General features: G+C 48.3%; 1 protein-coding gene across 1 annotated transcript; it reads right to left on the bottom strand.

The window, feature by feature from the left end:
- Positions 1 to 541: 541 nt before the first annotated feature.
- On the bottom strand, positions 542 to 27,879 carry CASQ2 (calsequestrin 2). Its single transcript, XM_035314793.1, has 11 exons — positions 27,264 to 27,879; positions 15,047 to 15,131; positions 14,239 to 14,339; positions 13,272 to 13,383; positions 12,702 to 12,775; positions 12,084 to 12,214; positions 9,115 to 9,160; positions 6,658 to 6,712; positions 6,039 to 6,139; positions 5,706 to 5,780; positions 542 to 3,202 (listed from the first exon to the last, which is right to left on the bottom strand). Exons 1-11 carry the CDS (start codon positions 27,495 to 27,497, stop codon positions 2,999 to 3,001), a joined length of 1,218 nt encoding a protein of 405 aa, XP_035170684.1. The 5' UTR covers positions 27,498 to 27,879; the 3' UTR covers positions 542 to 2,998.

Genomic DNA, 27,879 nt, shown 5'->3' with positions numbered 1-27,879 from the left:
AAGAGAGAAAGGGGGCCCCATCAAGAGTGGCAGCCATATGAGTGGCAGCCCTTTCTCTCATAACTAACTCAAGGGAAATTTTCCACAAATCACCAACACCAGCCCATCAGCTGCAGTATGAGCTCAGACTTTCTAGCATCTGTATAAGCCTAAGCACAACTAATTTATTTTTTTCCCCAAAGCTCTGTTGCTTGATACACTGAAACATGTGTGCCTGTGAAACACCTGTGCACCTGAATGCATCTGCAGTGCTATTTGCAGTGTCTGTCTCTTCTAAATTATGCCCTCAGAGAATCTGATATGCACAGGGCATATCAGACTAGAAGGGCATCCGATGTGGGTGGAGAGGTACTATATAGAAAGTACACAGGCAGTTGGGATGTCCAGGGACAGTGCCAGCCGGGAGAGGCAATAAAGTGATTCTTCATTTATTCTTCATCTTTATAGACAGTGATGGGACTTTGCAATGGCTGACCTGATGCTGCAGAGCCTTTGTAGGCTGCTAAAGAAGTTACCATGCTCAGGGTGAAATCTTGCATGCTCCTGAGAATAGCCCCAGGGTAAAGATAAACATGTACTCTTCTCCGGTGAGCAACATAAGCAGCATTTGTCCCTTAATCACAGACTAAGAGACTACTAAACTGCCAGTTTAGCCTGTTCTTGTTTCTTACCTATGTGCATAAACAAGTCCATGAGTCTGGCGTGCTCCCTCTCTCTCTAAGCTGGGGTCCTGCAGCAAACCCCTGGTTGAAATGGTTTAAAGGGAAGAGCAGAAGGCTGGTACATGGAGGAGGGAACCTCCACTCTGAGAGCAAACTGAATTTCAAGCCTTCCAAAAGTCTCCATCCACCAAGTCCTCTGGGATGGGCCTGAGTTGTTCTCAATGCCAGTGTGAACACCCCCGTGGTTTCCCCAAACACACTTGGCTTGAGGCTTCCAGGCAGTGTTTATGCATCATAAAGCAGCAAGAAAGGGCAGACATATAATAGCTGACCTGGGGCTCTGCTGTCCTGTCTATTAGTCTCATAGATTGTGCCTCAGAAGTGCTGTTTGATCTTCAATGAAGAGGTAGCATGGCCTACAGTCATCTACCACGTCAGCATGGTATTCATGCATATGCATAGAGATACACAGATATATACCTGCATGTTGTTCATGCTGGCACCTTCCACCAATGGGACGTGGCACATGTAGAAGTATATCAGGACTTCAGCCTTTTTATACCAGTAATTTCCAATTTCTATTTCAGCTCATGTATAGAGAGGAAGAGAGAGACAAAGAGACTGACCAACAGGCGGGGAAAAAAAAAAAATCTATAAAATCTTGCTTTGCAGTTCATCCAGTAAAGGAATTAAATGGTGTGTAAACCTTGTTTCTCATCAGGCTAATTCACATTCATATAGTGAGCTCTGATTCTCCTGCCCCTTGCGCTGTTATTTCCACTAACATCACTTATCTCTGACATGAGTCAGTAAAAGAAAGACCAGAACAATGTTTTTTGTCTGTTTCAGGAGAGGACATGTGTACCCTATCTTTGCTAACAAGTCTGAATGACTGGAAAATATATTTATAAATGTATTTATAAAGATAAAGCTATCTCCAAGCTCTCCATTCATTGCACTATTGTCAAACCTAATAAGCTAAGACAATTGAAATCTGCTGGCATGGGAAAGCAGGGAGATCTAACTGTTGAAGTGACCTGCACATGGATGGAGCTGCACTCACTAGGACTGAGTTGCTGGCCCTTTGCTTTATGAGTGACACCATTGGCTTTGAAATGACGCCTTGATCGCTTCAGGCTGCAGTAAAAAGAGGCTTCTCACAGGCTACCATGGGACATCTGAGTCTCGAAGCAGGGAGCGACTTTGCAAGTGAATATGTTAAGGCCAAACAGCTCGAATGCTTTCACTGCTCATAGCCCAACTCACTTTATCCAGCATCTAATGTGGCTGGATGGATGTGTTCCCTTCTAGCAGCTTGGTCATGGGAAAAGATGCTATGTGGAATTTAAGTTAAAAGTCATCTAAAGCTTGGAAGGTCATGGGGAATAGGGGGGCTTCAGGGTAAGCCCCTCAGAATGTTTCCATATGCAGGAGTATGCTATCTCGTGCACCACCTTCAATCCAGCTGAAGCTCACCTGAAAGGGAAGGTAGCCCCAGCACAGACCTGGCTGAAGAAGTTTGGAACTGGCCTGGGGTCTGCTGTGGTGTTTCTCTGAGTTAAAGAACCAATGGTTTGGTTCAGTGCTGTGGTCTTCAGCCTCCAGAGTTTGGGCTCAGGCCTGAATCAGCCTTTCCAGCATTCAGAAACTTCCAAGTTCAAGAACCTCCAAGCTGTGACGTCCTGTATCACACCACCTGCCCTACCTTTTGTTTGATATAAGAGTATCCTGTTGTTTTATGGACTCACTAAAAATTAACTAGTGTCCCTAAACCTTCCTCCCCTCCCAAACCTTTTTGCTGCTCCTAGCATGTTAATGAGTAGCTGTGGTCTCCTGCAGCAGAACTTGCAAGAGTCAGTGGTCTTGGCAGAGTAGCTGCAAAGGGCATTTTGTTTAATAAAAGGGCTAAACTTTACAGTGACCTTCCCTATGTCTTGGAGTGAGACTTGGTCTTTACATGTACGTGCGGGGCCGATGAGCATGGAAAATGCAAATTGGCTCCCTGTGTCCCTCTGGCAGCGAGCAGGCGGGCACTTTCCTCCTGCACTGGGCACTGGGGCAGGTTCCCTGCAGATTCCTATTGTCCTTCCTAAGGAGGCATGATTTACAGCGGTGCTGGGTGCCTACCGGTGCCACCCACCGTGGGGGCAGTCCTGGTGGCTCAGCACCGCTGAGAATCAGGCCGGGGGTCCCAGCAAGGGTGGGGAGAGCGGGGCGGGGGGGAAAGAAGGAGCAGGCGGTGCTTGCTGAGGCTCAAACACAGGTCTTGCAACGGAGGGACCTGCTGCGGGGGGAGGCCTCTCGGCCCCCACAAGTCAAACTGTACAGAGTCACAATTAGTCGTCATCATCGTCGTCATCGTCATCATCATCATCATCATCGTCATCGTCATCATCGTCATCATCATCATCGTCATCCTCATCATCGTCATCGTCTTCAGTATTTATCTTCCCAGAAAGCACGTCCTCTATCCAGTCCTCCAGCTCCTCAGCCGAGGGCAGATCGTCATCGTCTCTGATTTCCATCCAGACGCTGTCAGCCTGCAAAGAGATCAGATTTGATGCTATTGTGGTGGTAAGGGCTGGGTGGCGGGTAGGATGCAGGGACGGTGGTGGCATTAGCTCCCTCCCTACTGCCTGTGGGCAGGATGAGCCACAACATCTCTCTGCCAAAATTACTACTCCCCCACAATGTGACATTGCATCTGACTGCGAGCAGTGGGACTACCTGATGGGTCTGCAGGAATGTGTGGTGCTCTGTTAGGTGTGTGCCTGATGCCTGCTCCTACTCCTGCACTGCTTACACCTGTCAGCAAGAGCTGGACCATGGGTCTTTACCTGGACTATGGGTCCCCCCTGCTCTTTCTCTCCAGCTGTCTGCATTACTTCCATAAACTGGAGGGGTAAAGGGTGGGGTTCAGTAACAACACGTCTCAAATGCAGTAAGAATGTGCTGTCTAATTGCAGCTATTAGCCAGGGACAGGAAACACAGCTTAGGTTATCTCTGAGACGTGGAAATGAAAGATTTTTCTCTCTGTTTTGCTAGGGTTACTTTGGCAAACACCTGAGTAAGCCCTTTTCCCTTCACTGTCCCCTCTCTGCAAAACAGGATCAGCCTCCTGTTTCACAGAGGTGCTGTCAGGTTACCTCGTTCAGCATTTGATGTTGCAGAAGCAAGAGCTTTTCATATGCTGGGGGCTTTCTTATGCTGTATTTCTTCTACAATATTTTCCTCCTTAAACTGAGCACGCAGCTCTTACTTCATGCAAATGACCTTGTCCCTGACCACAGGACAATTCCTGTGGCAAAATGGACATCTTCATACAAACTGGAGGGGAGTGGGCACATTGCATCTAGTGAAGATCCTCTGCAAAAAGAGCAACAACGTTCTGCAGCGTGTCATGGCACTAGTCCTGAGCCACAACAATGTGACGGGGCCAATGGGGGCCTCTGGGAGCTCTGCTGTTTGCATTGGCGGGTTTTTAGAGAAGTGATGGGGTCACAGGGGTTATGTCCACTGAAGCCAACAGGAGTGTTTATTTGTTCTCTGCTGTGTAAGCCTCACTTTGTACCTGTGTAACTCCACTGAAAGCAGTGATGTAACACTGAAATAGCGAAATGAGCTCAATGTTTGTTTTAGATATCACCAGCCAACCTAGAACTTTCTTAAATCTCTCTCTTGAGGAATAGAAAACAGACTTAAGAGGAAAGAAGTAAAACCTGCAAATACTATAATCAACAATCTGAAACGTTTACTATATCAAATCTAGATAAAGTACGAGTTTCTACAGGTCTCTTAGTGGCTGTCAGATAATAAGGCATATGTTCCTGCCTATTACTGCTTTGTAAATGATTCTCTTGCTGCTGACAGTCCTACTTTCATGAATTTCCATTGATAGCTGTTTAATGTCACTTTGACGTGACTTAAACACAGCCAACTGCAGTAAATACAGCAGAGATATATCTCGGGCTAGTAATATGGACAAAAAATTGAAGACTTGGGTTCAATTTCTGGCTTGTCTGTTCCTCTATCTCATGATGGTAGGTGACAGATGCTACCTTGGCTCTCTTCCTTTTTCTTTGTCTGCCCAGTGATCCAACAGATGCTGCTCTAAAACACCGGGAAAATCCAGCAAGCACTGCACCTAGTCTGTAGCTCCTAAGCCAACATGAGCACATCCTTCACATTCCCTTCAATAGGATGGGCAAGATCCAGGGTCTTTGCTTTCTTTATAACCCCATCACTTTGCCTTCCCTACCACTGTGCACAGGCAACCTAACATCAGACCCAGAGCTTGCTGGCTTGAAGGTAGATGGGTAGGTGGACACATTTCCTCCTCCCACCCCAGTCCCTCCAGCACCTCCTGCACAGTGGTGGTAGAGATGGAAGATGGCCTGGACAAACCCTAGTACAGCCTCTTCACCCCAGCAGGATCCCTCTGTTACCAGTTTATGTCATATTCTTCTACAGCTGTGTATTTATGTATTCATTTTTGATCTGTGAGGTTGCTCCCTGTCATCTGTTGGGGACCATCTTTCCCTCCTACACACAAGCTGTGCCTTTCTGCTTCTGCTGCAAAAACACCATCCTTTTTCCCCCATTCCTCTGTCCTGAGCACAACTTTTCCTCCACAAACCCAGCCAGGTTCAGTCAGAACAACATGGACAAAGGTGCATGGATAAAGAAAGGCGCATGCTGCAGGACAGGGTAGAAATGTGAGACCTGGAAAGTAAAACCTGACAAAGCCCTGAAGCTCAGACCACAGGGGCAGTCCCATCCTTGGCAGAAGTGTGTTTTGTGCAACTCAGCAGCAGAAACATGCTCAGACTGAAACCCCGACGTTGGAGGTGTTAGAACTCCACTTGAACATGGGGATGATGAGGTCTTGATGCTTCTTCCCCAGGGAAGAAAAAAAAAAAATAGTCTCCTTTCACTTGACAGAAATCCTACGGATGCCAGCAGATGTGTTTTCTGCCTTGGGCCCCATCAGTTTGAGCACTCTAATCTCGGGATTGCTGGATTTTTGGACTCATGCTACTCACGTCTGTGACATTCACCACGCCGATCTGTGGCCTGAACAGGTCAATCTTGAAGGTCTTCTCCCAGTAAGTGATCAGCTGCGGGAGTGAGAAACAAAACTCAGACCAGGAGCTTTGCAATACCCCTTTGTCTAAATTCAGCCCGTGGGGAGGGGACCACGCATGGAGGCAGGAGGGAAGAGAGGCCACCCAAATGAGTAGCTCCCAGTGATAGCCCCTAGTCCTGTGTCCCTTCCTTTGCAGCCTGTGCATGGGCTGGGGCGATTCCTGTGTTCCTGTGTGCGCGCACACATCCAGGCACCAAACCAAGGAAGGAAACCAGCCCCTGCCACTCACCAGAGGAAAGTCGTCGGGGTCAATCCACACAATGCTCAGGTCTGGATTATCGGTGTTGTCCCTGGCAACCTGCTTCAGGATTTCCAGGAACTCAAAGCCGTCTGAAATGACAGAAGAACCTCTACAGCCCTCTCCCGCAAACACCCAGCTACTTTGCTTGGGGGTTTTTTGACTTCCCTCGCCCTCTGTGAATGCAGGAGTTGTTTATAATTCTCATTAAAATGCTGTCTCCCTGCCTTTCCTTCTGATAATAAGGCTTTTAATTTGTAGCATCCTCCTCGGGTATTGAAATCAGTTACACATGAATTAAGCCTCATAATCCCTCCACGGAGTGGAACACTGTCACTGTTTTCTTGTGGCAAAGGAGGATCTGAGCCCCTGCGAGGCCGAAGCTTTTCGGCATGCTGATGGCATTGAGAATCACCGATTCCACGGCTTTTCAGGAACCAGTGCCCACGGGTTTCCTGCACACATGTGACACAAACAGCCCTCAGCACATTCCCAATTCACACAGCAAGACAGACTCAGAGTTAGGGACAGATCTCTGTGCCCAGACCTCCGCTTTCTTGCTGGTTGTGGGAGCTGTGGGAGTCATGCGAGGAGGAAAATGGTCTCCTACCTGGGTCATCTTCTTCAGCAAAGGCCACGATATGGATTCCTTCCATGTCATCCTCCTGCAAACAACAAAACTGTTATTGATGGGCCAGAGAGAAAAGACAGGGTGGTTTCTGGAGACGAGGAGTGGTGGGATGCCTTCGAACACACAGCACAGTCACAAAAGGAGGCCTCACTGAAACACCAGAAATGGGAACCGAGGCAAGTCTGAGTTGTGGAAGCAGCAGGTACTGAACCAGGTTATTTGGGTAGCATTGCTGAAGTCCTGTGACTAAAAACACGGTGGGCACTGTGATGGCAAAAGCGAGATTGCTTCTGATGGTGTGGCACAAACCCTTGCTTGCAGAGAATGTTGAGGACCCACGAGCATGGCAATAGGGGCTCATTCACCATGCCCAAGGTCACCTTACCTCATCCTCTGCAACTGCTTCTGGGACAACAAATATCTCCCACATCACGCTCAGCCCCCAAACATCCTCCTTCAGGGCCAGTGAAGGAGGTTCCCTGTTGTTACGGGAGGTGAGGTGGCTTATTTGGCATCGTTTGGGTAGGGAAGGGTCTCTGCTTTATGTGAGGGTCTCTGAACAGTGAAGGGCATTGAGTGGGAGGCTCAATCTGAGGCTAAAATGAATTGGGAATGGAAATGACAGCCTGGGAGGCTGCTTCTCTTCATGAGACATGTGAGCAATGGGTAATGATATTGGCAAAGGCCAATCGATCTGCTGGCTGCTTTATCATCCGCCTGCTATGAATGTCATCTCCCACGGAACGGTTTCACGTTCCTCACCCGCTGCTGGTCCTGGTTTTCATTTCAATTGGTTTTAATGCGAGAAGAAATTCCCATCTAAATGCTAATTTCTTTTCCATTCTGAGCCCAGAGGTGACAAAGCCACCATCAAAAACTGAAAGGAAAAAGAAAAAACAACTGAAAGATTAAGTGGAAAACATTATCTTTAAAAACAATAGCAGGTGTTGGGCCTTTGCTGGTGTCTTTGGGGAATATGTTTTCACAGGAGCATTCTGGGCAGATTTACTTTAGGATTCAGACCGCTTACAGCTGGCAAGATCTATAGCATTGCTTTTTCTCCATATTTGCCAGCAACACTGTCAGACAGAAAAATACAAATATATATAAAACCAATATATATATAAGTATATATATTGTTATCTAATATATATCTATATTCTGACCTCCAATGCAACAAGTAAAGCTGGAACAACTCCAGTAAAGCCACTGGTGTTTCTCTGAACTTGCAGCAAGACCAGAACCCAGCCTGTCGTGGTGTTGATGCAAATCTCCTGCTTGTAGCAGAGGCGTGGTCTGGATTCCTATGCTGTTTTTCAAGCAAATATCCCACCACTGACAATTCATACTTCTCTGGAGGTTATTTTAGAATGTATTCAGTATGAAATCAAAATCACTGCCTGTGAAATTTGGGTCCCATGGAAGCCCACAAAAATAACTCTGAGGTACTTGAATGGATCTAGGAAGCCATATTCTACACAGAATCTGTATTTCAAAACAAATGAAAACCTATCACGCCTTAGTGACTCATAACTCCTGATACAGTTTTATTACCTATTGCCTTGTTGTATTAAAAATTCCCAGGGTTTTTGGTGCTTCTGAGTCCCACGGCATTTCATGTTATATGTTGGATGCTGTTAAAACTGCCGAACTGAGATTTTTGGAGGAATGACTGCAACTACTCTAACATCTATAAAGCACCTGCTCAGCTTTTTTTTTTTTCCAGCGTTCAGCTGGCACTTAAAGTTCCCTAAATGGCTATTAACATCTTATTCACAGCAAAGGAATAATTTGTAATACACAATTTTTCTTTAATTTTGACCCCATCCCTCTTCCCCTACTTTGCAGACCAGGAGAGACTTGTGCATGTTATCTTTTCCAAACCGCTAGTTAGTTCTTCCCAACCGCTGACTTGCAGCTTTCTCACGCTGTGAGAAGAGCAATCAACAGATGATTTGCTCCGCAATCTATATAATTAGCTGAATTGCCTGCCCTCGCTTGCATTTTGAATTGTACAGCTGCTCCAGCACAACTTCCATGAGTCATCCATTCGGTACAATCTCCGTAACTCCCCCAGTGAGAAGGCCACCATGGTCGCTCCACCACCATCACTAATGCCCATTAGATAATCCTTCCCAGGGGTGCTCTGCATCGCTATTCCATGGTTGCTACAGAGATAATCAAAAACAGATACCTCTTGGGGTGGCTGGAGTAGTTATTTAACTGAGACTAGCTTCCGGTCTTCCATTTCTGGGGGAGAATAGTTGGCTCTTGGGAATTAACTGTTTATGATGCTGGGAAATTTGTTGTTGTTGTTTTTCTTTTTTGCCCAGCCAGAGGCCGGGTCTTTGGAGAAGTGGTTTGGTAACCAGAATGGGTTTGTTTCTTGCTGGAAGCTAGCAGGGGATGCAAGGCTCCCCACCCACATGCGCTTACCCACGTCTCAAACATGTCTTCTGGACGCAGCTTCCGCAAGGTGGCTCTGAAAGGAAGACAAAAAGGCTCTTTTAGGACATGTCCAGTACTGTCACACACAACACTGCCAGCGTCAAGGTCAAGGTCACCATGGCACATTTAATCAGTGGCTGGAGTCAGAACTGTAAACCACCACATTCTGAGCGTGAGCCTGGGGGTAGAGAGGGTCAACTTCTGCTTTCATGCATGGTGATAAAATCCTGCCCTTGTCCCCTCCGGAGTCAGTACAGATGTTATTTGTGCTCAGGAAGATGAGATGCCTCTCTGTGCTGGGACATGCTGGGGAATCAGTGCCACACATGGCAGATTGTTCTGTCCATGCTGAGAGCATGAGCTGGCCCATTCACTTTTGTTTTGCATTCCCTGGGCTGTTTGCACTCTTGTTTTCCTATGAAGCCTTGTTCTCTTCTTCTGTCAGTTCCACCCCAGCATAATTCCACCATAAAAATCTCCCCAGACTCTGCTGAAGCAAAAAATGACCTCTGGCAAGAATTATATCATAATAACCAACGGAACGAACATTTAAATTGCAAGACCAAGCAAAGCAATTTTTTTGAGAAGTAGTTCAAACCCGATGAAAAAAAGGAATAGTAAATATTTTTGGACATATCCAAAGCAGGAAGCCTGTCAGAGAGCCTGGCAGGTTGAGAGGTGAGCACCCAAGGGACACAAGCCCATAGCAGACAGCACAAGTGACCTTTTGCAGCTCTACCGACTGTGGCTTCATTGTCCAGGGAGGTTTCCCCAGCAAAGCAGCTCTTTGTGGCAGACCAGCCTGAAGAGCTGCTGCAAAGAGAAGTGTCAGTCGATGAGGGCCTAGGAAAAATTGGTAAACGGAGTGGCAGCATATGGCCAGGATGAGGTGGCATCGAGGAGATGTACACATCTCCTGTCACTTTGGTTTGCCTCACTACCAGGGCAGTGGAGATTCACATTTTTAAAGGTTCCTAAGGGCTCTGAGGAGCCAATTAAGATTCACAGCATATGCTTTGACATGATCATATGCCTAACATATTTTTACATAATCTGAAAAAGCTGGGAAATAGGAAGATGACAGCATTTGCTTATCATATCCAATTACTCAGACGGCCAACACCAGGCCTGACGGTGAGGAGTTACAGAGGCGTCTCCTGAGACTCGAGTGTGATGGATAGACATATAGGAAGTAACACACTTGCAGAAAAACAACCCTGATTGTACAGGTGCAGCAACGGGCTCTAAATTAGTTATCATCAATTATTGCCTCTCAGCGAAGAGGCCCAGGTGTCACAAACTGAGAAATCAGCAGCTCCAAAGGCAAAAGGCAAAAAGAAGTTTGCAAATGGTTAGGAAATGGCTGAAGAGCAAAACACAGCGTATTGTTATGGCAATGGACAACTCCACTATGCACCCCCACACTGAATTCATTTGTGTTTTGAATCATTTAATCGCAGAAATCATATGGGACAACTGAAACAGTGGAAACATGGCAGTGGTAAACAAAGGTATGGAATGGCCTCTGTTTCATGGAGATTAACCGGATGAGACCTCTTTGTGTTGAAAAATAGGTGACTGAAGAAGTGACTGCAAAAAGTCAGGAAATGATAAAAGGAATTGAAACAGGGAATGGCTAGTCATTGTACCTCATAGCACAAGAGCTAGCAGGCATACAGTGAAATTATCAGGTAGCAGGCATAAACTGAACAAAGAGGAATACTCGTGTGATACAATGAATAGTTCACCTGTGGAACCCATTACAAATGGATACTTTCAGCATCAAAGTAGAAATGAGGTAAAAAAATGAATATAAAAATCAAAGAAATAGCCACTAAGCACAAGGTCAAGGATACGATTTTTGACCCAGAAAGCAACCTCATTGCTCTTTGTCAGAAACTAGAGATTATGTTGAATGAATGCACATTCATGTACTTGTACACAGCTTTTCAGATCCTTTCCCTTGCCATTTTCTGGGGGAAGGTCTTGGAGGAAGGAAGCTTGTTGCAAAGGACTTTGAGCATACCAATATATACTGATGTCTGTGGAGTTACTCCAGATTCACAACAGCTACTCCCCTGTGCTAAAGAGAGCAGAGTAAATGCATTTTAGGTGACTTCAGGAAGCAGAATTCAGCCCCATGTTGCTACACCAAAATGGGGGGGGGGTCCCCCAAAATGCTGGTCTACCCCCAGCATTTTGCACAGATAATCAAAGTATTCTAACCTGAGCAGGAATCCAGTTTCTGGAGATTCCTTTAAATTCCCTTCTGAGCCTTGGCACTGACAAAATAAATGGTTCTTACTGAGTGCAACATAGCATCTCAAAAATATAAGACATGGGGAGTTTTCACGGCAGTTCTGTGCTGATGGAGAGCTTGCCTTATTAGGCTAGCATTTAGCTGACTGGATTTAATCAGCCTCCCGATGCTGATGCTGCTTGACAGAAGCAGCTTAGGAAAGGAGATGGGAAGGGCTGAGGTCAGGAAGTCCAGGAGGTCAGCAAAGTGACCTGAGAGTACATGGGAAATGGAGGACCCCTTCATATCTTCAAACAAACAAACAAACAAACAAACAAACAAAAAACAGATTCAAGACACAAGCTCCTGTCTCTAAACCTTGTGTATGTGTGTGAATACAAATCTCCCTACTTGTGGTGCCTTAGCAGCATCAATGGCCCTGTTTTTCTTTAGCTTTTTTCTGGTCCCTTGTATTTTTTAAGGGTGCAAAAATGCAGCACTTCACTGATAGCTGCGTCCTTGTATTTAACTTTGTGTGTTTATGTGGGATCAGAGAGTAGAAAGACACATCAAAATCTCAAGCGTGGGTCAGCAAACAGCCAAAAGGTGGTAGTCATCCTAATTTTTACTGAGAAAGGTTGACCTGAAGGGCCAAGCCTGTGATGATCGACACCTTTGCCTGCTTCCCATGTCCAGGAGCATCCTTTACGCTACGTACCTTTTGTGCTCCTTCACAAACTCAACCAGCTCCTCTTCTGTGTAAGGCTTATCAGGGATGTGAACAGGCTCATCCATGAACGGTTCATAGAAGTCCACCTCATTCATCTTCAGACCTAGCTTCTTGGCGACCTGTTGCAGGGCAGATGGCCACAGGTGAGTGAGATTGAGGTGCCTCCTGGCCCACTCAGAGCCTCTGCTGGTGGCAGGGCTGAGATTAAGGTGCTTTCTCTCTCATAGCATGCACTCTTAGGGGTGGCCAGCAAAACATGTATGAATCTGTCCTTGCTAAAACAAACAAACAAACAAACAAAAAACGCTGATGCTTTCTGCACTACTAGTGTCAAGCACCAGGGCAGAGCAAGGCCAGAGTCCAAGTCTCACGAGCCTAATAGAGCTGGTTACGGACCTGACTTCATGCTGCAGAAACAGCCGTTCATCTTGGAACAGGGCCAAACCCAAAAGCAGACACAAATACCACAACTTACAGGAATGCTCAAAACGAGGAGCTGGAGCCAGATATTAAGTCTGGGAACATCCTGAAACATCCTGCTTCAGAGCCTGTACCTTTGCTCTAGGCTATGCAGAAAGGAGGCTGTGAGCTCCTGTGGATGCTTACCCCTTTGTCAAAGGTGGCAAAGAATTTGATGTAGGGCTGGAAGTGTTCAGCAGCTTCCTCAAATGCCTTGTAATCTGGAAAGAGAAAAGGGGAATGAAGAAAAGATGTCATAGACAGCTGGTCTTGCTCTGATCAGCGCAGAATGCACAAGGAAAGAGCAATTATAAATTATTACAAGATACAGCAGATGACACCGCTATGTTTCTTCCACCCTTATGGGGTTTACAAACAAGAACCATTTCATGTGGGGCAAATGGGACACACTCTGTGCAGCCCCACAGGGCTCAGGAAAACTACAGATCCCAGTGTACCACACAGAGCAGGGGCTGCAATCATTAAAAAAAAACTGGGAAATGCAAGGAAGTGCTCCAGCATTGGGGCCAGGCTGCCAAAAGTTGTCCTGCTCGCTGCTGCTTTACATTTCTCAAGATGGTACTTAATGTGCACCCCATCCTCCAGCAACTATTGCACTGCAGCATCTCTTGCCCTTAATGTTCACGAGCAGGAACAAATGACCCCCCAGCACCCCCACCAAGACTCCAAGTCCCCCAAGGGACACAAGCATCTTACGTTCAGAGTCTTCTCCTTTGAAGTAGCCAATGAGTTTGATTTCCTCGTCAATTTGGTCAAAGGCCTGAAGCTCCAGCTTGCTGTTTATGATCTCCACGGGGTCTTCTAGCAGCTGCCACGACAAATGCATTTGATAACACCAACCTGTGACTGGCACACTGTGTCGCTAGCAGACTAAGAAAGAGGTCACCAAATTGCTCTGCTTGGTGCTCTTTACCCTAATGTGAGGAGCCAAGAGACATAGGTCACCTTCAGAGGAGCTCTTAGTAGGTTCACTGCACAGGCTGGTGCATCAAGAGGGAGGCTGAGAGAGGTCAGGGTAAGCCAAATGGATGATGAGGGACTGCTGTGATGAGAGAAGGGGTAGCAGTTGCAGCTTGCCCATCATATCTAATGCATTGGCCACAAATGCATTGCTGAAGGGGAGCTGAGGTCCTAGGGAGCTGTTTCTCTTCCCCAGCCTTGTTCTTCTCTAGTTTTTGGCAGAGCAATTCAGTAAGCTTGCTGAAGAGGCAGCAGCACGCTGCATTGTTTGTGTGGTTGGGTCCAGAAATGGGCAAGTCATTTGCAACGTTTATCTTTTTCAATGAATTGAGCTAGTTTTAGTTGTTCTATGGGAATGTTACTTCTTTTAGTTTGAAAATAACTCTTGTTTTCTGCTCTTAGAAAAGAATGAAATGTTTTGCAAATGTCAAAGTGTTTGCATGCCAGCTTTCCTAAACAGGAAAGGGAGCAAAGTATCTTTAAGATATAAGTGGTTGGTGGGATATAAAGGTATTGGCTTTGCTGGGAACTTATGGTCAGACAATTATTTGGGAAGTTGGCAAACAATATCATTTGTATACCAGTGTGCAGCATACAGGGGTGGAGTTTCAAATAAAGAAAACCTATGTTTATTAGCAAAGATGAGTATTTGCAAGGTCTTCTCTGAGAAGCTTTATCTAGCTCTGAGCTTATCTGTGCTTACATCCAAGAGGAATTCCACCAAGACATCTGTGGCCAGCTCCCCATCAAATTCAATCAACCTCTCCTCTTTAAAGACGTAGAGACTTCCCTCTTCAACCAAGCCTGAAAGAAGGAGACAGGAAACATCATGTGGATAACACATCACTAAAAGCATCACTCTTTTTACCACGGAGCATCTTGCTGGTTACTCTGGCAACACCTCCTGGGAAAATGCAGTTGCCAGTTGTCTGAGTTGGTCCGGTCAGAAATAACCCTGGCAATCTCCTGGCTGGTGGGTCATGGCATAAGGGGCAGACTTCAGCCTGAGTTTGCTCTACCACCCCAAATTTGACCAACCTGACACTATATAGAAAATGGATCTCAGTTTGGGCTGTGCTCTCTGCCTAGAGAAGGCTCAACTCTGTGAACGTAAAAAGTGACCAGGAAGCCAAAGTGGGTTTTAAGCTCTCTGAGGCTTAGCTGGCCTTGCCAAAAGTTAGAAGCATTTGGCAGAGATGCTGCGGATGGCAGGCTGCCGGACTTGAATGGTACATCACTGTGGAGGCTCCAAAATCAAGTGCCCTGGGCTCCTGTGTGATGGCAGAGTACAACAGTCAGGGCTGCCAGTTTGTTGCCTCCTGGAGAGGCAGAAGCTCTCTGCTTTAGTTTAACTTCAACCCTCTCAACCTTGCCCCCGACCTGATCCTCCCCAGGCTGGTCAGTGTGCAGTTGCCACCACCCTGGTGACAAGGATTGGGCTGGCCTCTCGGGCTGGCATCCCTCCTGCACTCTTCCCAAGCTGTTCCAGACATATCAAACATGGGACTCACCTAGCTTTTTGGCGAGTTTGGCATCCTTCTTGGAGTCCACCATCCCAAACCCGATGCTCCTGGGCTCCAGGACCTGAGCTGCCAGCTGTGGGGGAGGAACCAGAGCCCAGCATTAGCAGCACGAATGCCACAGGGTAGCTAAAGGGCATTGTGCCCTGCCAGAGTGGCACAGGAGGCACAAGTGACCCATATTTTGCTTCCAGGTGGTACCAATGGGTGGCATGCATCACATGCTGCCTCTTTGCTGAGATAAGGCTGCCTGGAGGTCACACGGGTTGGATTTCTTCCCACTGTGTCGCAGCACCGAGCTTGCTGGTGATACCATGTGCTGCCAGCTGCTCTTTCACACTTGGGCATTGGGAGAGCACTCCCAGCTGCATCGGGGACACCGAAGCAATGGGCACAGCTGGGAGAAAGACCTGCACCCGTGACACATGGGCACTGCAGATTATTTTAACTCCAGGAGTGCTCAGACCCAGGCACTGCAATGATTATGCATGATTTGGTGGCAAATGCTCCCTGGCCTTGCAAATGCAGGGTGGTGCTGCGCTGGCAGGTGCTCTTGGCCATACTTTCTCCTTTCTCCCTACAGAAGTCCCATATTGCTTTTCTTGATATCTCCCTGAAAGGAAACCCAAGCCCAGCAGTGTTTAAATGCTCTGGCTTGTGTTGACCTGTGGGCGAGTCAGAGGGTAACAGCAGAGCAATAAAGCAGCACGGCTGCGCTAACACCCAAGGCAGTCCATTCTGCTGTGAAATGCCCTAAGTCACATCTCCTGCTCTGGCTTCAGCCAGCCCCCCGTTCCAGGTCCCCATTTTTGCCCGGTCTCCTTAGGAAACCAGGCTAATCCCAGCCACACTCATGTTTGTCTCCTCGCAGCTTTGGAAACTGCTGCCCCGCTCCCATCATTTTTGATGAAGGGGCCTCTTGACGATATCAAGTTCCTCCCTGATTCGTGAAAACAGATATCCGAGGAAAGGAGAGAAGCGCTGCAAGTGCCCCGCGGTAGGACCCTGCGAATTCCACCCGGGCTCCTGGGACATGTGGCTGCCCTGGGAAGCGAGCGGATGGCTTCCTTACCCCCACCACAGGCACCCACCGGGGTGGTAACATCATTCTGAGACCACCGAGCAGCTGTAACAACCCCTCCTCCTCTTCCCTTGCCTCTTCGTGATGCCTCCGATGCATACAGCTCTCCTTGCCCTCCCCACTATGTCCCCTGCCTTGGGGAGCATGCTGCTGTCCCATCACCCTCACAAAACCCCACTGGATTTGGGGATGGGGAAGAGGGTTTGGAAGCCTCTGGGAAGTCTCTGCCTCTGCTCAGCCACGGGAAGCTGGAGGGGGCAGCAGAAAAGCTGCGCCCAGAGAGGTGGCGGGCTGATCTATGATTATTGCCCTCCTCCAGGGGCCGTTTTGGTACCTCCCCTCCAGCCTCAAAGCCAGTTTGAATGTCACCCAGTGCCACAGCACCTGTGGCCACGTGTCCCCTTGGCTCCCCCACTATAAATAACCCCTGCCTGCAGCTGGCTGTGGCACGAGTGAGCAGCAATTCAGTGCATCAAGGAGCAAAAGCCAAGGGGCAGCTCCCCACACTGGCAGTGCCCAGACCTTCACCAAAATTCTGGGAAAGACAGCAGACACTCTAGGCTCAGGGAGTTTGCTCATGTGAAGGGAGGCAACCCTTATGTAGAGAACATGGTTGTCTTCTCCCTTCCACCAAATACATGTCCCCAGGCCTCTTCCAAAGCCCTCCAGAAAGAGATTCTCCACCAGCCATCAATCACAGCATCACAGCCTCTTTCTCCAAAGGATGTCCCCTACAGCAGTGTATACCCAGATCTTCCTTCCAGATCTTCATCAAGGAACAGCAACATGCAATTACCGCAGCCTTAATCTCCCTGCAGCCATGTGGCCTGTTGTCTTTAGGGGGTGCTCCACGTTATGGAGGGAACATGCAGGCTTACCAGTTTGAAATAAAGGTGAGGCTTGCATGTTCAGGGCTCTTGCTTACAGGGGATGCTGCCTCAGTGGGGCAGAGCACTGGTCTGTCTTTACACATCTATCAATAACGCATCAGAACATTGGTATGACCAGTTCTGGCACCCCATCTCCTGCCTCAGGCCACGGCCATCCATGTTAGAGCACCTGAGAGCAGCTGATAACCCAATAAAGCCGCAAGAGATGGACACCTCTCCTGAGCTCTCTAGACATGTGCAAGCAACTAGTAGTGGGAGAAGTTGCTTTTTGTTCTCTTTTATGTGCATTTGTGCCTTTACTGGAAAAAGGGATGGAGCCAGCAGCTTTAGGGGACACTGTCAGTCACTCTGTGCTGAAGCAGTTGTGTAGAGCAGCAAGAGGTTCCCCAGCCAAAGCTTAAGATTATGGCTGTGCTGTGACCAGAAGTAAATACAGAAGGACCAAGGGAAGAAAACTGTCCAGTCATTAAACACACTTGATCTAGCTCCAAGTTTAATGGCTACTTACTTATATCTATGTTAGTCATGTACAGGCAGTTTGATGCCGATAGCTCTTGACTGCTGCAAGCAGGAGATGGTTAGAGTTTCTTGGGGGTGCTTGAAGAAGCTCAGATATGTGCCTTCATCATGTGAGGCTGCACCACCTGCTACAGACAAATGGTTGGGCATGACTGGGGAGTGAGACACGTTTGCAAAAGAGGAATCTTCTATCAGGAGCAGCGTATGCAAACATGCAGCATATGGAAGTTGGCTCTTCAGGAGCATGTATGTGAGCATGCAAGCTTGCTGGGAAGGGGAAATGTGTCTAGAAAATGTGGGTGACAGGATGACTTTCCTGTAGGCATGTTTGGAGATGTCTGTCTGAGGAGGCTTACCCCTAGAGAAGATGGGTGTGCATAGATGAGAGGGTGCAGTGCGTACGTGTGGCGGCGGGGAGGGAGCTGCGAGCTCTGCGGGCAGCCTGCCCCCTTCGTTTGGGCTTTTGTGCTGATGAGATAAGGAGGCAAAGCAGTACAGGCTGTGCTCATCCGTGGAGTGCTGGGGTCTTGCACTGGGGAAATCTTTTTGCAACATGAGACTTGCTGCAGCTCTTTCCACTGTGGCAGTGCCCGGGGGCAGGGGACCTTTGCAGGGTGCCAGTGTCTACAGTGGCATTTTCAAGTGTCAGCTATGTGGGGGCCGGACCTCACTCCTGTCCTTGCTGCTTTCCAGTGGGGCAGGCAAGTCTGACCAGTGCCTAGGTGTGCGTGCATTCTCATACCTACAATTGAACCTCATCAGGCAGCAAAATAGAGAGCGTGCCAGAGGCACAGCAGCTTGGCTGGTTGCCCCCTCCTCATTACAGTATCAAGCATTTATATATCCCCTTACAGTATTTTCTGATTCCATACTGCTAGTGGGATTTGAATGCAGATAATGTTTCTAATCTTGACAATCCTTTTGGCTCAGAACTGTGGGAGGGAGGTGGCTGTAATGTAAGAACACAGCTCCTCCTCCACCACCACCTCCTCCTCCCCCCCCTCCTCCTTCTCCTTTTCCTTCTCCTCCTTTTAAATCCATATTGCTTGAAGTCTTGTCCAGCCAGAGCCCCTGCCTTTGTGTCAGTGTCTATAGAGAGTAATGTAACTTCAGCAGCTGCATGGGGAGGTGGAAGGGACAAACTGCCCCAGAAGAGCTGGATCTAACTGGTCATGCAGTCCCTGAAGTACGGCAGGAGTTTTGGGGCAGGCAAACCTGGCTTAGAGCATCAGCAAAGATGGCAGGGACTTGTAAGCTCATATCCCACACATTTTGCAGACTTTCTCTCATGTGCATGAAGCCTGTGCAATGCACGCTTTCTAGCCATGGGATCACAAGCTGTGTCCTGTGCATCCTCAGGAATAGGAGGTGTGAGTTTGGGAGCACTCCTTTCTCCTGCTTCCCTCATTTGGGTAAGCATAAGGGATGGCACAGCTCTGGGATCTGTGAGAGATGCCAGCCCAAAGAGATGCTTGAGGACCACCAAGTAAGCAAACACCACCTTCTCTTGGATAGTGCCAGCAGGTACTGTCAGCCTGAATAATGGGGATGTGAAGAAACAATTCCTTGCCAGAACATCTCAGCTTCACACCTGCCATACCTATCTGAACTTAGGTGTATGGTGATGGGAAGCTTTCAGGGGATTTAATTAGACTCACAGGCTCCTTCTGAAATCTTTGGTTACAGAGCAGCAGAAGTGCCACCATTATAAATGTGACAGGCTGTCTGACCACAATCCTCTTTCAGCTGCAGACAACAGAAATTGTGCTGAACCTTGCATTTGGTGTTGTTTTTGCTGTCAAATTGCAGAAAAAATCCGTCAGAGAGGGTTACAAATGGGAGTAAAAGGGGCTGGTGTCCCAGCATGGTCAGTTTTTCATAGTGGAATGACATTATGTCTTTCTGGCCTGGATTTTCATTCTCACTTTACTAGCACATGTCCGGTGCTCCCACAAACAGCAAGGCTGACCTTCCCCAGCCACCCAGGCACACAGATCTGGATCTCTGTGAGAGCTGTTGGGAGTAAGCTTCTCCTAAGCATGGGGAGATTTTTGTTTCCCAAGCTGGCAGTGGTGGAAGAGTTAAATTCCAGCAACGCAAGGAGAAGAAGAACAGGAGAAGATGAAGGAAGGTCCCTCAAGCAATGCATCCTTCTTTCCACTTTCTGCTCTTTTTCCCCTGTTCTCTTTCAGGCTGCCATTTATGTTGATGTGAAGAACCTGGTCTATGTGAAGATGCTGGTGCTGACACTGTTGATGACTTTAGGTCTCAAAACATGAATATTTTTGTTTTCAGAAACAGGAGGAGGTGGCAAGAACCTAGGGTATGTCCCCAGTGGCTTGGAAGCCTTATGCAGAACTCAAACCTTCATGTTATGGTTGGCTTCCCAGTTGTGCAAGCCAGTGGGCACTCTGAAGGAGAGGGATCTCTCTCCTTCCTAATGCCGTGTTGTTCCCTGCAGCATCACCTCGCATCCCTCAGTAGCAAAGTTTCAGGTCTCTGCAAAATTCAGGCTGGTGAATGGCAGGTCTTGGAGCATCATGGTGGTCAAAGAGAAGGGGCAGAAGCCTGCTGAGCAGTTACTGCTGCAGGAGATGGCAGCAGGGCTGGGAGAGTGCGAGCGTGTCCCACCTTCCTGCCCTTTTCCACCACCAGAGCAGCCTGTGGAGGCTGTTTATTGCCAAACCATCCCTCTCAGGGGGTCGCTGCTTCTCCGACTAAAAGGCAAGTCCCCAAATATGGATCACCCAAAGGTCACTCCTGCAGAGGCCCTGCACGGGAGGTGGCCTTCGCAGGTAGCGCTCCAAGAACGCTGCTCCAGGCCTTTAATTGCCACGCGGCCACTCAGCCCAGCCAGGCATATGATGTGCTCTTTGGCCGCCTCCCTAAAGGTTTCACATAGCGAGGGCTGTATTTTTATCCGCTCCCGGGCATCCCTAATTTTAGCCAGCTGTAGGCCGCAGCGCAGCCCCCGAGATACCCGGGGACGATGCCGGCAGCACCGAGCGCCCACAGGGCAGGGGCCACCTGCCTCTGCTGCCAGCCAGCGCTGCTGGCACCGCTTCACAGGTGCTTTGCCGACTCAGCCGGGCAGCTTTGCACGCCGAGGACAGCCCCGGGGCGTGCGGGCGTGCGGGCGTGCATGTGCTGACCCCGGCTCTGCTGCTGGTGGGCCTGGATCAGAGCCAGGGGGCCACACTGCCAAGCCCCCCGTGGCAAAATGGGGACAGGAGGGGTGATCTGGGGGCTCTCTGCCACAAAAGTGAGGCGGTCGCTGCCTTGTTATCAGAGAGGCTGCTTTGAAAACGAAGGCTGGATTCCTCAAGCATACACAGGGCACAAAAACAGCTCCTTTCAGTGGGTGCTGCAGGAGGGAAGCGTGCTCAAAGCGCAGCCCCTTCCCCTCCTCGGGACGTTGCCCGGTGTCAGAGATCTGCTAGCTGGCTGCTGCCAGGGCAGGACCGAGTTCCCAGAAAGAGGAGGTATCATGTACTGCAGCTGGCCTGCGCCAGCAAGCACGCAGGAATGAGCCCCATCAGCAGAGCCCACGCTGGCTGTCCCAGGGCGCCGCGGCAGGGGGGGACAGCCTCGGATCTGCAGTGCTGCTGCTTGCTCCATTTCCTCGGGCAAGGTTTTCTATGTAGGTAAATCCCAGAGTGCAAAGAAAATAAAGAAAGGAGGACTTGGACCTTGCTAAGTCAGTTCTTTCCCAGGCCTTCCTTGCCTGGGTGCCTGTTATTTAAGGCCAGAGGCCTCAAAAGGACATCTAGTCACCAGACCTTGGACCAGTTTACTCAATCTCTGTCATAAACTGGTCAATGTCCTCTTAAAACTCACAGGGCTGTTATCCCCTTGGCTCCTTCCCCTAGTGATTAGGAGCTTCCTAGTTTCCAGACTTGGTTTATTCATAGCCCACTTGTCCTCAGGCTTTGTGCTGAAATAGCTCTCCTCCCTCTTGGGAGGTTAAGGAAAATTATCCTATCTCCTTCCCATTCTCCCCACCAGTGAACCTCAGGCATGAATGAAGGGCAGTTGCAGGCTTTGATTAGTTTGGTTTTAGATGAAGGGCACTGGCAGACGGAGCTGTGGAGGGAGATCATTGTGAGCTAGAGCAGTATGGATTAGGGCACCCGCTTTGCCTTGCAGGGCAGCAGCTGCCCTGGCCACAGGTGGGCTCCTGAGAAATGTCAAGGTCTGGGGCAGACAACATGAAGTTATGACAATAAACACCACACACACCCACTATGTGGGTGAAAGCGAGCTCAGCCTAGTCCTTTTGAGGCCCCCCCTTACAACACTCTAGGATAGACAAAGGCATCTTATTATACAGGAGTGGGATCCTGCCTCCTGGGAATCAGGAATGCACTGGAAACCCCCACAGGCACTTTTTTGGGGGAACTTGACTGGTGTGGCAGGATGGCTGAGACCTAGGATGATGGGTTTTTCAAAGTTTTTCCTCATCTCTTCTGCACTTGCATTTCTGAATGGAGGGCTGACCTGGAAGGAGTCTCCAAATGGCTTAAGGACTTGCATGGCACCTGCAGAGGCTGCCTGCTCTCCAGCTGGACAGCGAGAAGAAATCCTTATGCCAGGGCTGAGAAAGCCTGCAAAGCCCAATCAGACTTGGCTTTGTGTTGTGTCAGCAGGTGAGCCCAAGCTCACAGGGGTCTGCCATGCCTCCAGGCGGTATTTGTCTAGCTTTGATCACTATGGCTATGAATAGTGCCTTCCAAAGAGTGGCATGGCAGGGGAAGTGAGGTCTTATGCTAGAAACTGCTCATACAGCAGGTCCAAACTCATTGATGGGCTCTGATGGAGGGGCTTCAAGGAAAGAAACTAGGCAATAACAGGTAAAGTAGTCTTGGAAATTGTTTCTACCACTGTTTTACAGAAAGACCAAGTGACCTACTTGCCCCTGGCTGTCAATGTGCCTATGTACAAAATGGGGAGCTCTCTGTAACTTGCTTTTGTGACTGGCATGTCAGTGAGTGAAATCCTCCTAGTGCTGCTGCTAAAAATCAGCTCTCTTTCTCGGCTGATGAACCGAGACCTACTTATATAGTCTCAAAGGGCAAAGTAATCAGTGCACACTTTTCTTTTTTCTCTCTCTTTCTCCCTTATTTTTTTTGCATTAGATTATCTGCAGTGGAAACCAGTGCTTTAGTAGCTATGGAAACCAAAGCACCTCTTTTATTACAGGTACGTACAAGGTACTCGTGCTGTAGGCTCCTGCATGTACTTCTCCACGCAGGTGTGCCCTGAGGACTTGCTCTCTAGGGACATGGGCACTCTGTGGCACTCAATGAACATGTCCTGTGTAATGTGTCTAACCAGCCCAGAAAATTGTATTGAGGCATTGATTGTCTCACGAACATAAGCATTTTCAATGAAAGTGAATTTAAGTGAATTAGACCTCGTACCCACTCTAAGCCTGGTCTTCTATTGAATTCAAAATCTATCTTTCCCTCTCAAAACACAAGTAGCTACTGACCTCTTCTTGGGCACTGGGAGAGACATGCAGTGCAGTCTCATGGACTCATATCACCAGGCTCACAGGAGGATTTTTTTTTTTTATATATATTACAGAATTGGCCAAATGCATTATGGAGTTTCACTTTGTTCTGCCATTTATCGCCAGCGGTCAGGCAGCTGCTAGAGCTGATCTGGATGGGGGAACACCACATCCCTCTTGTCCTACCTCTGATCAGACTGATTTGTGCTAGGGCAATTCTCCATGGAATTTCAGCCCAGGGACACTGTTTCAATGGAGGGGCCTAAAATATTTGGGCTTGACTGATTTCTTTTTCCTTACAGGATGTGTATATGCACACACATGACAAGGTAAGAATGAGCCGGGGGAGCTAGGACTGAGCAAGTTTCAGTGAGGGAGAGGGTAATGGGGATGGCATCCTGCATTGCAGGCAGCCTGCTATGCCCTTAGACAACCTCAGTTACTGGAGAGAGCTTCTCATGTGCAAAAGGAAAGCCCCTAACTGTGGCATTCATTATACTTGTTACACGACTCCTAAAGACAGAGGCTGGCCGACTGGAAAGTAAAGCTATGCTAGTATTTAGGAAGGGTTCAGAGATGAGAGGGAGAGAGGAGAAGGTCTGAGAAGTGGTGGTATAGGACAGGAGGAATTATGGTAGGGGAGCTACAGAGAAGAAGAATAGCAGAATGGATATTTCTAAGCTTCACTGCTTTGTTCTTGTCCTCTTTTGCCATACATTCAAGCTGAGAGATTTTAGGACAATTAGTTTTTTTGTTTGTTTGTATCTTAATAGTCTGTTAAATCTTCATTATGAAGCTTTGTGTCTGGCTGTATCATCTGCTTCTTCACTGTGCTCACCTCACAGGCATGTAGGACTCTTAGAAACATTGCCACAGAACAGGAACAGCTATTGCTAGCTTCAGAACTGCCTGGTCTGTCCTCTGGCATTGTCCTGAGTGGAGCAGGGAGTGGGACAGGGGAAAGGAAAGCAAAAGAGGATAGGAGCCTCTTAGCATGAGCTGTGAAACAGCCATACTCATACATCTCTGCCCTAGTGTATCATCCATCTCTGCAGTTACAATCCCTCCCCAACCTTTTTGTACCCTGGCTACTCAGTGATAGGCAGCTCTATCTCCAGCCATTGCTTTGACTATTTTCCTGATGGACTAACCCAACAGCCCCAGCTTTCCCACCTGGGCCTGAGGGGCTGGCATTGCCCTCTGTGGAGCTGCTGCCATTTGCAAAGGATGGTCCAAAAAGCTGCTGGTGATGCTCCCACAGGGGCTAGGTTATCCCCAGGCCCTGTCCTCACCAGGCAACACCCAGCAGGAACTGCTGATGGCCTTCATCTGCATGGCCTTTCCAAACTGGAAAGGCATCCTGGGCTGTGCAGGAATCCAGTGATGGATCCCAGTATGACTTGGTGCAGGGAGCTGAAGAGGTCGCGTGTTGTCCTGCTCTAATATCAGTGTAACGATGGCATCCCTTTTCTGGGGATATCCGCTGTGCACCCAGACCTTTTGACAGTGTCAGTCAGTCCTGCATGCTGGGCTTTTTTCATGGGAAGGAAATGTTTCCTATTGTATCACTTTCCTCTCATTCTGTTGTTCGTAGATAAGGTTTGATTGAGTCCTTAAGTATGTGCTTAACACATGTGCTGTCAGGTTTTCAGCCAGTTTCCCTAAGGAAATGAGACCCTTGTGATTCTCTTCTCTCTGCCCTCCTGGTTTGCCTTACTGAATGATTTTTCAAGCTCTTGGCTCTTTCCAGCCAAATTATCCAGATGTGGGGATCTCTAACGTAATTAAATAATTGCAAGCTTCATGAAGTGCAGGGACTTGGAAGGGAAGAGACTGCAGTGCCCTGAAATAAGGAAAGGCTGCCATGCGAGCTCAAGCCCTGTAAGCTACGAGAGGACCCAGGGGCTCCTCACACATATGAGAAGCCCCCATCAGACCTTGTTGCTGACCACGAGCCACATGTTTCAACCAAACCATGCTCATGGTCAAGGGTCAATTTGTTCCTGGATTGGAGGGGTGTTGTCTATGCCCATCCCTTCCTGGGTGCTTTGTAGCTGGGGCTTCTTTTCACGTGCTGAAGCCTAAACAAGTGGCTGGGTCTGGAGTGAAGGCACTGGCAGGCACTGCTGGGAATTATTCTTGCTTTGACAACATGCCATGCCATCTCCTATCTGGGCATGTCTGAGAGTTTCTCTTAGCAAATGTGGAGGGACCTGGGCACTGGATCTCTCCTGTTCTTTTTTATGTGCCATTTTATGGAAGGGAAGCTAAGGACACAGAGTTTTTTAGGCTGTGTAAGCAGCACATCTTGCTGTGAGTCAGACATTAAATCCTCAATACACTAAGGTGAAAACACGTGAGATGCTCCAGAAAGGCATCCTACGACAGGCAGGGGAGATGGAGAGTGACCCCCACTGCACAGAACTTATGGTTTGAGATGAGGGAGGTTAGGCTTTGAATGCTCTCAGCAGAGGGAGCAGGTTAAAAGCTGGCTTCCTGCCATTGTTGAGTTAATACAGACATTGGGAACACCAACACCTCGCTGGACTGTGTCCTGTGCTGGATTTTCTCTGCATAGTGAGCTATGAGATTGCTGCAGCTGTTCCCTGTCCAGGGGAAACTGAAACTTTGAGACATGCACTGAATCAGCACTGCAAGTGCTGGGGAAGTTTTGAGGTCAGAGCCACAAGTGCAGGGTGTTCTGTGCCACACTTAGCTCGTAGCTGAGCATTAGTGGACAGCAGCACTACAATTATGCAAAGTCTGCTGCGGATCTAATCCTCAATCTCTTGCCCAAGGTCACATAAGAAGCCCATGGTAGAGAGGCAATTGGAAACCAAATCACCAGAGTCCTAAGTTAATGTATTCACTGCTGAATCAAACCCAGCAAAATAAAAGCTTTAACCTATATTGTGTTGTGGCCATTGCACCCTTGATATGGTCGATTGTGAACTGGGGTATAGGTGTCACGGGGAGTACAACCAGCAATGCACAGTCAGTACCTGCTTCTGTCAGGTTTCTATAAATATGCACTTAGTAAATGCTTGCCATCTCTCTCGCACAAAATAGCTATCCTATTAAATAACAATGTGATTATACTACCAACCGTGGACTTTTCAGCTGGAGTTCCAGGGTTATTTTTTCTTTGCCAAGTGTTATTTGATCACTCACCTGGAGCAAGTAACAGTTTCCTGACAGGTGAGTAAAATCTGGTTAGTTTCTGAATCTTTCTTGCTGTGAAGCTTGCTTAGGAGGTCAGTAGACCTTGAACTTGGCCTTGGACTTTCTCAGGTCCTAGCTCTCAGAGGGTATATTTTCTAATTTACACTTACTATAATTACAGGGAACAATGCATTTTTTTCTCTGGGCCTGACAATGCTTATGTGTTTCTTCTGCAGTTCTCACTTTCTTCTCAAAAGTGCCTTTTAGCTGAGGGCATATTTCTAAGCTCCTGGTAGGAAATCAACACCTAACCCTCTAGGTTTACTGCTGTGTAATTCCCTAGATTACAGCCACACTACAAGAAAGAATGCTATGAATCTATTTTGTATTTTTTAACGTGATTTATTTTACTGAGGATAATTAATCATTCTTTCACCAAAGAATTAACATTTTTTTTCTTCTCCAGCACAGAAGTGAATGGCTGTATTAACAAGCAGCTACAGACTTATTCCAAGTAGGCAACCAAGTGTCAGAAAAACAAAAAGCAATTTAATGCTGCACCAACGGGGAGCTTTTGAGATGGGGAGCTGGGACGCCCGTTTGCAGCACAGTTTGGTAGGGCTTCTTGGCTGATCGCTCACGGTGGGATAGGAAACAGGAATGCATCCAGAAAGCAAGGGGGGGTACTAGCTTGCATAGAAGGAGAAGGGACCTAAACATTTCTTACTGTGTACACAGACCTGTGCTGAGATTTGGAAAAGCTCAGCTGGGCTGAGTTCATGCTGCTGAGGTTTGCAAGGTTGCTTGATTTTCCTGGGTTTCCAACGCACGATCCAGAAAGCCTATTTCCCAGCAAACAACTCAGAGGAGCACGACAGAAGCTTTTCCCTGTGTTTCACAGAGCTCATGGGCTAACTCCAATCCAGAGCTTTGTGTGACCCCCCCCCCCCCCCAGACCCTTCAACTGCCCTGTCCCACAGCTCCTCTCCACAGCTCTGAGCGCGCTGTGGCATTGACCCCTGGGGGACACGCAGCGGCGCTTACCTCCAGGACCATCTCCGTCATCTGGAACTGCTTCTGGGAGACCTTGTCAGAGCTCACGGGCTCGTGGAAGAGCAGGCAGAGCATGTCGTACTTCTTCAGGGCCTGCTTGTAGTTCTTCTCGTTCAGGTCGATCACTCGGTCTTTGCCATCATAGGTGGGGAAATTCAGTCCCTCTTCTGCCTTGCAGCAGAAAAGCAGGCAAAAGCCTGCCAAAATCCAGCAAGTCACCTTCATGGGGGAGCCCTGGGAGTGCAGCGGAGGGCAGGCAAAGGTCTCTCTCCTTCTCCGTTTGGAAAGAGAGGGAGGCCGAGGGCTCCAGGGGAAGTTTGAACCGAGTTTCTCTTTCTGCTGCCTTCCTAGTGTTCAGTCCGAACTCTGCAAGGCGGTTGGGAATCAGCAAACTTTGCTGTCCTGGGCTCACAACAAAGACAGACAGGAGAAGCTGTCAGGCCAAGCCCTGGATACCTTACATAGCTGTGTCCGGCTCCCGTGTCATTAGGAACTCCATTTTTAGGAAGCAGTTGTTTCAGGCTAAAAATAAACCCTGCAATGAATAAAAAGGACAGATATGACACCATTGAGGGACTTGCTGGCACTCCGCATCATCTGAGAGCAA

The sequence above is a fragment of the Oxyura jamaicensis genome, chromosome 1, assembly GCF_011077185.1.
Source record: "Oxyura jamaicensis isolate SHBP4307 breed ruddy duck chromosome 1, BPBGC_Ojam_1.0, whole genome shotgun sequence".
NCBI lineage: Eukaryota > Metazoa > Chordata > Aves > Anseriformes > Anatidae > Oxyura > Oxyura jamaicensis.
This window is presented reverse-complemented; position numbering and strand designations above follow the sequence as displayed.

Bases quoted from the DNA above. Each gene is read 5' to 3' on its own strand.
- CASQ2 (XM_035314793.1), bottom strand. From the start codon at position 27,497: ATGAAGGTGACTTGCTGGATTTTGGCAGGCTTTTGCCTGCTTTTCTGC. The intron at 13,384-14,238 runs GTAAGCACAGAT...TTGTCGTGGCAG, and splicing joins TGGTGGAATTCCTCTTGGAT to CTGCTAGAAGACCCCGTGGA. The intron at 6,713-9,114 runs GTAAGCGCATGT...TGTTGTTTGCAG, and splicing joins AAGACATGTTTGAGACGTGG to GAGGATGACATGGAAGGAAT.